The sequence below is a fragment of the Zea mays genome, chromosome 5, assembly GCF_902167145.1.
Source record: "Zea mays cultivar B73 chromosome 5, Zm-B73-REFERENCE-NAM-5.0, whole genome shotgun sequence".
Taxonomy (NCBI): domain Eukaryota; kingdom Viridiplantae; phylum Streptophyta; class Magnoliopsida; order Poales; family Poaceae; genus Zea; species Zea mays.
Genome location: NC_050100.1, coordinates 177849345 through 177860447, shown reverse-complemented (window position 1 = coordinate 177860447; position 11103 = coordinate 177849345). Strand labels below are relative to the sequence as shown.

At 41.2% G+C, this 11103-nt stretch overlaps 2 protein-coding genes across 2 annotated transcripts; both read right to left on the bottom strand.

Annotated features, from left to right (window-relative positions):
• Nucleotides 1–1917: 1917 nt before the first annotated feature.
• LOC103627311 (uncharacterized) lies at nt 1918–4582 on the bottom strand. The gene is made up of 2 exons (XM_008647613.4): nt 3530–4582; nt 1918–1988 (listed from the first exon to the last, which is right to left on the bottom strand). The coding sequence occupies exons 1-2, from the start codon at nt 3977–3979 to the stop codon at nt 1986–1988; spliced, it is 453 nt and encodes a 150-aa protein (XP_008645835.1). The 5' UTR covers nt 3980–4582; the 3' UTR covers nt 1918–1985.
• A 3622-nt stretch (nt 4583–8204) lies between these two features.
• LOC103627312 (uncharacterized) lies at nt 8205–10861 on the bottom strand. The gene is made up of 2 exons (XM_008647616.4): nt 9817–10861; nt 8205–8275 (listed from the first exon to the last, which is right to left on the bottom strand). Exons 1-2 carry the CDS (start codon nt 10264–10266, stop codon nt 8273–8275), a joined length of 453 nt encoding a protein of 150 aa, XP_008645838.1. The 5' UTR covers nt 10267–10861; the 3' UTR covers nt 8205–8272.
• Nucleotides 10862–11103: the final 242 nt, after the last annotated feature.

The window sequence follows — 11103 nt, the reverse complement described above, 5'->3', positions numbered from 1 at the left end:
CAGGACGTTCAAGAAGTCAAATGACGTGAAAACGACGTTTGACAGACAAATAGTGACATAGGATGATTGGAATTCGAATTGAGGCACGAAACGATATGGGATTGAGCCGATACTTCACGAATAGGTTTATATAGGTCAATATGAGTGAAGTGTGTGCTTGGTTTGAATTTAGGCGAAGAAAAAGGGTTTTGGGCACTCGGCTCGGAAACGATCGCGCAAAACGGGAATTTTGGTGAAATTTAAGCCTGGGATCTCGGATTGGCGTGAAATTTGGCAAGTAGGTTACTGATAGTGTGATGAAGGTGCCTGAAAAAATTGGGTTCAATTGGAGCAAGTTTGGCTGGTTTGGGCATTTCACCGAGCACGTGGTGTGCGGGGAGTTAGGGTTTTAGGAATATGGCCATTTGAGGTAGGAATACCCTCCCGAAGGAGCCAAGGACCTGCAGGGATATGAAATAGGGACAAGGGAACACAATCCACCAACAGGATGCATGAGATTTCACAGAAATTTGAAATTGGTACAAGGGGTGGTGCTTTGGATGCCATAGAACCATTCAAACTGAGAGCAGGGAGATAGAGGGAAGAAGAGAGGGAGATGACTGCTCACCGGAGAGTGTCACACCCGTTTCCCAAGGGCAGAGCCGGGTGCATAGCATATGTGTGCCAGGATCTATTTCCACACATATGTTGACGTCACAAGTGTAATATATCAAAAGAACAATGCATAAGAGCGTAAATAACGATTATATTAACATATTACACTTCGAACAGACAAAAATGTCTTAACCTTTATTCATCAAAGTACAACGAAACAAGGACATCCATCCACAGGAAGATGACCGGGGGTATCACTAGACTAGCATCCATGGAGTTCAGCATCATAATCTTCATCTGCAACTTCTGATCAAAATTAAGCAAGGGTGAGCTCACTTATGGTCGGGGCTCAGCAAGTGGGGGAAAAACTAATGCAAGGTCTAACAAGGTGAGGCTGAGGTTGAGCAGTAAGCATTTTAGTTGGTCAGCATTTTATTAACAACACCTGTCTTACTAATAAGTGTGAATCCCAAGTATTCCCATTAAGCAAAGGTATAAGAGTATATCAAAAACACTTAAGTAAAACCACTTAAGCAAACCATTGGCAGATCATCGGATCTCGATTTATTTCCATCTTCAAGTTCAATTATCATGTGAGGAGTCCAGGCTGCTCATAACCGTGAGCACGGCTGATATATCAGTTTTACACTCTGCAGAGGTGGCGCATCTTTACCCATGAGTCGCGATTCCCTTTTAGCCCGGGTTAGCTAGACCCGTATTCACTTCCGAGGTGAATGGCCAGGGTCTCACTACGAGGCTTCTCCCTAGAGTCCTCATTACGCAAATGCTGGAAATGGTCAAACTGCATAAGGCACACCTACCGTAACCAACTTATAGTCCAGACTACAGGGTAAAGCTTTGGGAACTATGCCCGTATCCAATCTGCCTGAGCCGGAACTATAAGAGCATGCCAGATGCCCCCGTTCCTGTCGACCACGACCAGCACCCAACATAAGACTTCCCTAGTTATTTAGCCAAGACCAGAGCCATGATAGTTCTCATGGTAGCACTGTTTTCCCGGGTGGTCACTCCATGTTCCAATTAATATGCAATGATCTTGTTTAACCATCGGGTTAACAATATAAAGTAAACTTACCATTTTGGAACATTAATATCACAAACCGGAGTGACTGCATAAAGTTAAGTTGTAGCAATAGCATAGCTGCTAATGTAAAGTATAATTCCCAGGTTTGATCAAGGAATAAGGTTGGAAAGGTTATCTAAATAGGTAACCCGTCAAATTATGCATATATATCCAAAAGAATAAACTTTATTAAATGTATTGTTTGGGATCAAACAGAGTATGCAGAGGGAGAAGTCCACTTGCCTTGCTTATTGAAAACTTGAGGTTCTTCCACGGAATAGCACATGATTCTCAACTATTAGATCAATCACTGAATATCACACAAACAAACAAGAAGAAACAAACACCACTCAATAACATACAACATTCACCATACGTAAAGCTAAAAGAAAGCCTAACGAAAAGAGCGTTCGCTTTTAAAAACATTACACACAAGGGTTATAATAATAAGATACTCTTTTCAAAAATATGTGATCTATACATTATAAAACAAGACATGAGCTTAAAAGTATCTTAATTAAAATATACAAATATTAGGTTCACCAATTTAATCTTTTATAAAACGTCATGTGTGAAATGTCTAAGATTGAGGGTTTATAAGACGATAAAACACGTTATAACGATATTAAACTTTTTAACCGTTTATAAAATATATATGTTATATGTCTATGGTTAATGAGTTAAAACATATTAAACATTGATTTATGAAACATTACAAAACATATTGTAAAACATTTATTGATGAAAAGTTATTATATAAGCCTAATCAAGTTTTACGTGGAAGGGTGATTAAACAAATAATTATATTTGATTTTATTAAGAAAACGTATGGCCTAGATAGGTCTTTATGTAACAGATCATTAAACAATTAATTATATTCACTTTTGCTTAAGAAAACACTAGCCTCTATTTTTATTAAGAATGTTATATACAAAACAACATATAAACTAACATTTTAATTATAAAACAACGTGAACACTAATTTCATTTTTTTTATTCTTTAGGGAAAACTAATTGATATATAAATAATATGGACTTAATTTGATGAATGGTTAATCATGCATAGAAAACTAATTAATTCATTATAATTTAGCAACAAATGATCTAATTTATTAATAAGGAAATTGTATTCGATATAATATAAACTATCATTTTAGTTTACAAAACAAATAAGACTAATTAATCCATTTTAACATTTATTTTAGGAAAAAGCCCTATATTACTTTTAAACATTGTGACACGTAATATATCATCATTTATAAGAACTTGAATGTAAGGCTAAATCAAATTTTATGGGAAATATAATTAGACGTATATTTATCTTTTATTTGTATTAAGAAACATATGGTCTACAATTTCTTTTAAATTTCTATTTAAAAAGGTTATACTTAAATAACTATGTTAAACAATATTAAATTATCAAAACATGATATCTATTGCAAACGTCCTTTATATTTATTTTATGTTCCTTATTTACAAAACTACACCCAATTAATTATAACAAACATAATACAAATTAATTTAAAACACATGTAAATCGTTGCAACTATCAATTAAAACTGATTAGTGCACTAACACAAAGCTATCTAAATACTATTTAATTTATTTGGATATTGAATACGCATAAATCGATTGTAGTAAACATAATTCAAATTTATTTGTGAAAACATGTAAATTATTGGACATGTAAATCAATGTAAATCGATGTAAATTTACAAAGTTAACAAATTAATATTTAATTTATTTGAGTCTCACATGCGCATTAAAATAGAGAAAATTGTAGTAGTGGTCAGCTCAAAATTAAACGTAGACGATAGGGGGTAGCGTGTAAAAATTGGACCTTTCTTCTACCTTCGGATGACACACGAAGAGAGCAGAACACGAGATCGACTGAGACGTGACGATGCTTTGATGACGGTGAGCTGGTGAGACGGTAGTGGGCGCAGAACAGCACACGCACAGGGATTTCGGCGCGACAACGGTGTGGCCACCGACCAGCATAGCATCTCGGCACGACGACGACGGGTAATCAAACACGATTGCTGGCGTTGAGGGGCAGACAACAGATGGAACGATCAGGCCTTGGCGACGAGCGTGTGGTGCTGCGAACTCCACGGGCACGTTTCGACGAAGCTCCGGCGGCCGACGAGGAACTGGCATGCGACGCAGGTGGCAGACATAGAGTTGGCAGTAGCGTGGGAGAGGGAAGGCTGGGATGGGCTCGGCGTGGCGCAGGAACGATGATTTATAGGGGCGAGGAGGGAGCGAGCCGGGGAAGAAGAAACGGTGGCCGGTCTTCATCAATGGACATCAATGGCGGCTGTTACCTCCATTGAAGGAGAGAGGACGTGGGGAGGGAAAAAGGGGAGAAGAAACGGCAGCCGTTTCCGGCTTGGGGACTCGGGTCGCGGTCGGTGCGCTGCTCGACGGGGCGTCGGGATGGCGGGGTCCTTGCTCGGCTCCTGGGCTGCTGCGTGGTGGCGGTAAGGTCTTCGGGTCGCGTCGTACTGGATGCGGTCGGGCAGGGGCGCGCGCGGCTCAGTCTTCGGCAGGGCTGCTCGGCATCGGTCTGAGCGGGCGTGGGGCAGGTGGCTTGGGCGCGCGAGAGAGAAGCGAGGAGATGCGGCGGCTGGCCGGCTGCTCGGGAGATTGAGGAGGCGGCGCAGCTGCGTTTCCTGAGCATACTACGGACCAAGAAAATGGGGAGGGAGAGAAAAAGCAGGTGGGGGAGAAACAGTCGATTCAAGGCGCCATTGATGAGAGATTGATGAGAGGGAGTGATGGGAGAGAGAGTAACGGCTCCATTAAACTCCATGAATGCAGAGGAGCAACAGTCGCGGAATCTTCGGTCGTCGGGCTGGGTGCGCGGCTCGGAGTCGAGTCTGCGGCGTCGCACGGTCAGTTCCTTGCAGCGCGGTGTCGGCTTGGCGTGCGCGGGGTCGGCTTCGGTCGGTTCGGGCGTCGCGGCGAGTTGCGCGGCTGGAGCAGGGTTGGGTCCTGGCGGGGCGCGTCGGGCAGGTTCGTCCCTGGCGCGTCGAGCGTGACGCGCGGGATGCGGACGGAGCGTCGGGGGCGCTGCGCAGTCGAGTCGGGCGTCAGGGTGCGGTTGCTGGGCTCGGTGCTGCAAGGCTGCGGCTCCTGCGGGCTGGCGGGGAGAGAGAAACAAGGGGAGGAGAGAGAGTGCCGAGTGGGAGAGAGAGGTTTGGGGAGGGAGAAGCAGTGGCGGCGGCCACCAAGGAGCAGGGGCGGCGGCGCTACTCTGCCTGAGTCAAGTGGACGGAAGAAATAGAGGAGAGAAGATGAATGGGGCATAGGGGGGACCCACATGTCATTGGATATAAGAGAAAGCTGACAATCTATGCCATATAGCTAGACCGAGCACCTACGTGTGGTTTAGTTTTTAGGTTTTTTTTCCTTTTCTTTTTAAATAGAAAATGTTATATATATATTCTAAAATTCTAAGTAAATCCAAAATATTAGTAGCCAAAAATAAAATACATGTTCTCAGGAAAAAAATATTATTCAGTAACTTATTATATTTTTTTATAACAAGTTTCCACACAAGAAATAAAGCCAAATAATACATAAACTTATATATATTTCTGAAAACATAATAATCTCAAAACTATTATTTGCAAATCGAAATGCATACTCTCTAAAAATATTGTTGCTAATCATTCATTACTATTTTATTTTATGAAAACATAAATATGATCCTTTTTATTGGAAACTAATAAATCAAACTGGGTTATTTTCATTTGATAGATTTAGGGTGTTACAAAATCTACCCCCTTAAAAAGAATCTCGTCCTCGAGATTAGGGAAGGCTAGCAAGAAAATAATGGTGATACATGATTATTCGTAGGTTCTTGGTTCACAACGGACTCTTCCAAACTTAAGGAACTCATTGCTTTTTTTATTCCACAGTGTATGCTAACAACGCGACCTTCATCATCGTACTTATAGACTGGCTGGTCTTCTGGATTATTGCTTGGGTCTTGCTTTGCGATCTTCTTCTCTAATCGGTCTAGACGCTTCTTGGGGCATTGACGAATAATGTCCTTCATCCTTGTAGTAGTAGCAAGCACATCTTGCTTTGAGTTCTTTGTGAGTCAACTTTGCTTGACCAACAGGGGACGAGGGTTGATTGGGTGTCTGTATCTTATATAGTTGAGCTTAATTTGATTCTCCTCTTTGGGTATGGGAAGGAAGGAGGGGAAAAGATTGAGCTAAGATAGACTATAAAGAGTAGAGAGAACCCAACTATCTAAGGTTTAACCTAGCTAACTTGTTGTCATTGTGGAAAAAAGTCACACTACAACAACAATCATTACAAAGAAGCAAATCAAACCTAATCACAAAGATACTAACATGAACTCAAACATATCAGCACAACATGACTCGATGTTATTCATTCAATCAAAAGGCAATCTTTCCCAAGGAAAACAATTTCTTACAGTTTTTTTGAAAGGAGGAACAAGGTTAGGAATAAGAAAGAGATTATAAAATATAGGAATCAGATCAGAAATAACAAGGAGATAAACAAGATTCAAAACATTATTGTTAATGACCAAGAGTGGAATAAGATAACCACTAACTGGTGAAGCGAGGATAAATTATTCAACCAAGGATATGAGAATTTTTTTTAAGGATACAAAATACAAGGGCATTATCAAGGAGAGAAGTAGAGAGACAAAGAGTTCAATATATCAAGGTAGATATTGTCCAAGGATGACAATACAATGGCAAGAAAACAAGAGTAGAAGAAATCAAGGGTTATATAGCAATATTAGGGATTAGAAAACCACTTATAATATATTATATTATCGTCATTACCGATCTAGTCGAAAATCTTAATACTAAAGAACAATCCTATCATCCTAACTAAGAAATCTGGTAATAGATCCAAGGGGTCCATAACAAACTTCTTGCGGAGTGGGGATAAGACAGAGAATAGGGTGTCATCGATAGCTTCGAAAAGGGTTCCTTTAGGCAAACTTCGCTTCAAGTTCCGCGATCCTAGCTTGATCATCTTACAATGCTTCTCATTAGAACCTTCTGATAGACGAAGAATCAGACAAGAAGAGTTGAAAATAAAAGAGACGAGTTTTGGTATAAAGTAAGTTTTTATGGAGGAAAATATATCAGGCTTTGAAAGACTGACTGGGCTTTCCATTTCTAACTAATCTAGCGACCTACGGTCACATTGCTTTGATACCACTTCTGTCACACCCGTTTCCCAAGGGCAGAGCCGGGTGCATAGCATATGTGTGCCAGGATCTATTTCCACACATATGTTGACGTCACAAGTGTAATATATCAAAAGAACAATGCATAAGAGCGTAAATAACGATTATATTAACATATTACACTTCGAACAGACAAAAATGTCTTAACCTTTATTCATCAAAGTACAACGAAACAAGGACATCCATCCACAGGAAGATGACCGGGGGTATCACTAGACTAGCATCCATGGAGTTCAGCATCATAATCTTCATCTGCAACTTCTGATCAAAATTAAGCAAGGGTGAGCTCACTTATGGTCGGGGCTCAGCAAGTGGGGGAAAAACTAATGCAAGGTCTAACAAGGTGAGGCTGAGGTTGAGCAGTAAGCATTTTAGTTGGTCAGCATTTTATTAACAACACCTGTCTTACTAATAAGTGTGAATCCCAAGTATTCCCATTAAGCAAAGGTATAAGAGTATATCAAAAACACTTAAGTAAAACCACTTAAGCAAACCATTGGCAGATCATCGGATCTCGATTTATTTCCATCTTCAAGTTCAATTATCATGTGAGGAGTCCAGGCTGCTCATAACCGTGAGCACGGCTGATATATCAGTTTTACACTCTGCAGAGGTGGCGCATCTTTACCCATGAGTCGCGATTCCCTTTTAGCCCGGGTTAGCTAGACCCGTATTCACTTCCGAGGTGAATGGCCAGGGTCTCACTACGAGGCTTCTCCCTAGAGTCCTCATTACGCAAATGCTGGAAATGGTCAAACTGCATAAGGCACACCTACCGTAACCAACTTATAGTCCAGACTACAGGGTAAAGCTTTGGGAACTATGCCCGTATCCAATCTGCCTGAGCCGGAACTATAAGAGCATGCCAGATGCCCCCGTTCCTGTCGACCACGACCAGCACCCAACATAAGACTTCCCTAGTTATTTAGCCAAGACCAGAGCCATGATAGTTCTCATGGTAGCACTGTTTTCCCGGGTGGTCACTCCATGTTCCAATTAATATGCAATGATCTTGTTTAACCATCGGGTTAACAATATAAAGTAAACTTACCATTTTGGAACATTAATATCACAAACCGGAGTGACTGCATAAAGTTAAGTTGTAGCAATAGCATAGCTGCTAATGTAAAGTATAATTCCCAGGTTTGATCAAGGAATAAGGTTGGAAAGGTTATCTAAATAGGTAACCCGTCAAATTATGCATATATATCCAAAAGAATAAACTTTATTAAATGTATTGTTTGGGATCAAACAGAGTATGCAGAGGGAGAAGTCCACTTGCCTTGCTTATTGAAAACTTGAGGTTCTTCCACGGAATAGCACATGATTCTCAACTATTAGATCAATCACTGAATATCACACAAACAAACAAGAAGAAACAAACACCACTCAATAACATACAACATTCACCATACGTAAAGCTAAAAGAAAGCCTAACGAAAAGAGCGTTCGCTTTTAAAAACATTACACACAAGGGTTATAATAATAAGATACTCTTTTCAAAAATATGTGATCTATACATTATAAAACAAGACATGAGCTTAAAAGTATCTTAATTAAAATATACAAATATTAGGTTCACCAATTTAATCTTTTATAAAACGTCATGTGTGAAATGTCTAAGATTGAGGGTTTATAAGACGATAAAACACGTTATAACGATATTAAACTTTTTAACCGTTTATAAAATATATATGTTATATGTCTATGGTTAATGAGTTAAAACATATTAAACATTGATTTATGAAACATTACAAAACATATTGTAAAACATTTATTGATGAAAAGTTATTATATAAGCCTAATCAAGTTTTACGTGGAAGGGTGATTAAACAAATAATTATATTTGATTTTATTAAGAAAACGTATGGCCTAGATAGGTCTTTATGTAACAGATCATTAAACAATTAATTATATTCACTTTTGCTTAAGAAAACACTAGCCTCTATTTTTATTAAGAATGTTATATACAAAACAACATATAAACTAACATTTTAATTATAAAACAACGTGAACACTAATTTCATTTTTTTTATTCTTTAGGGAAAACTAATTGATATATAAATAATATGGACTTAATTTGATGAATGGTTAATCATGCATAGAAAACTAATTAATTCATTATAATTTAGCAACAAATGATCTAATTTATTAATAAGGAAATTGTATTCGATATAATATAAACTATCATTTTAGTTTACAAAACAAATAAGACTAATTAATCCATTTTAACATTTATTTTAGGAAAAAGCCCTATATTACTTTTAAACATTGTGACACGTAATATATCATCATTTATAAGAACTTGAATGTAAGGCTAAATCAAATTTTATGGGAAATATAATTAGACGTATATTTATCTTTTATTTGTATTAAGAAACATATGGTCTACAATTTCTTTTAAATTTCTATTTAAAAAGGTTATACTTAAATAACTATGTTAAACAATATTAAATTATCAAAACATGATATCTATTGCAAACGTCCTTTATATTTATTTTATGTTCCTTATTTACAAAACTACACCCAATTAATTATAACAAACATAATACAAATTAATTTAAAACACATGTAAATCGTTGCAACTATCAATTAAAACTGATTAGTGCACTAACACAAAGCTATCTAAATACTATTTAATTTATTTGGATATTGAATACGCATAAATCGATTGTAGTAAACATAATTCAAATTTATTTGTGAAAACATGTAAATTATTGGACATGTAAATCAATGTAAATCGATGTAAATTTACAAAGTTAACAAATTAATATTTAATTTATTTGAGTCTCACATGCGCATTAAAATAGAGAAAATTGTAGTAGTGGTCAGCTCAAAATTAAACGTAGACGATAGGGGGTAGCGTGTAAAAATTGGACCTTTCTTCTACCTTCGGATGACACACGAAGAGAGCAGAACACGAGATCGACTGAGACGTGACGATGCTTTGATGACGGTGAGCTGGTGAGACGGTAGTGGGCGCAGAACAGCACACGCACAGGGATTTCGGCGCGACAACGGTGTGGCCACCGACCAGCATAGCATCTCGGCACGACGACGACGGGTAATCAAACACGATTGCTGGCGTTGAGGGGCAGACAACAGATGGAACGATCAGGCCTTGGCGACGAGCGTGTGGTGCTGCGAACTCCACGGGCACGTTTCGACGAAGCTCCGGCGGCCGACGAGGAACTGGCATGCGACGCAGGTGGCAGACATAGAGTTGGCAGTAGCGTGGGAGAGGGAAGGCTGGGATGGGCTCGGCGTGGCGCAGGAACGATGATTTATAGGGGCGAGGAGGGAGCGAGCCGGGGAAGAAGAAACGGTGGCCGGTCTTCATCAATGGACATCAATGGCGGCTGTTACCTCCATTGAAGGAGAGAGGACGTGGGGAGGGAAAAAGGGGAGAAGAAACGGCAGCCGTTTCCGGCTTGGGGACTCGGGTCGCGGTCGGTGCGCTGCTCGACGGGGCGTCGGGATGGCGGGGTCCTTGCTCGGCTCCTGGGCTGCTGCGTGGTGGCGGTAAGGTCTTCGGGTCGCGTCGTACTGGATGCGGTCGGGCAGGGGCGCGCGCGGCTCAGTCTTCGGCAGGGCTGCTCGGCATCGGTCTGAGCGGGCGTGGGGCAGGTGGCTTGGGCGCGCGAGAGAGAAGCGAGGAGATGCGGCGGCTGGCCGGCTGCTCGGGAGATTGAGGAGGCGGCGCAGCTGCGTTTCCTGAGCATACTACGGACCAAGAAAATGGGGAGGGAGAGAAAAAGCAGGTGGGGGAGAAACAGTCGATTCAAGGCGCCATTGATGAGAGATTGATGAGAGGGAGTGATGGGAGAGAGAGTAACGGCTCCATTAAACTCCATGAATGCAGAGGAGCAACAGTCGCGGAATCTTCGGTCGTCGGGCTGGGTGCGCGGCTCGGAGTCGAGTCTGCGGCGTCGCACGGTCAGTTCCTTGCAGCGCGGTGTCGGCTTGGCGTGCGCGGGGTCGGCTTCGGTCGGTTCGGGCGTCGCGGCGAGTTGCGCGGCTGGAGCAGGGTCGGGTCCTGGCGGGGCGCGTCGGGCAGGTTCGTCCCTGGCGCGTCGAGCGTGACGCGCGGGATGCGGACGGAGCGTCGGGGGCGCTGCGCAGTCGAGTCGGGCGTCAGGGTGCGGTTGCTGGGCTCGGTGCTGCAAGGCTGCGGCTC

Coding starts and splice junctions, on each gene's coding strand:
- LOC103627311 (XM_008647613.4), bottom strand. CDS start 3,979: ATGAAGACCGGCCACCGTTTCTTCTTCCCCGGCTCGCTCCCTCCTCGC.
- LOC103627312 (XM_008647616.4), bottom strand. CDS start 10,266: ATGAAGACCGGCCACCGTTTCTTCTTCCCCGGCTCGCTCCCTCCTCGC.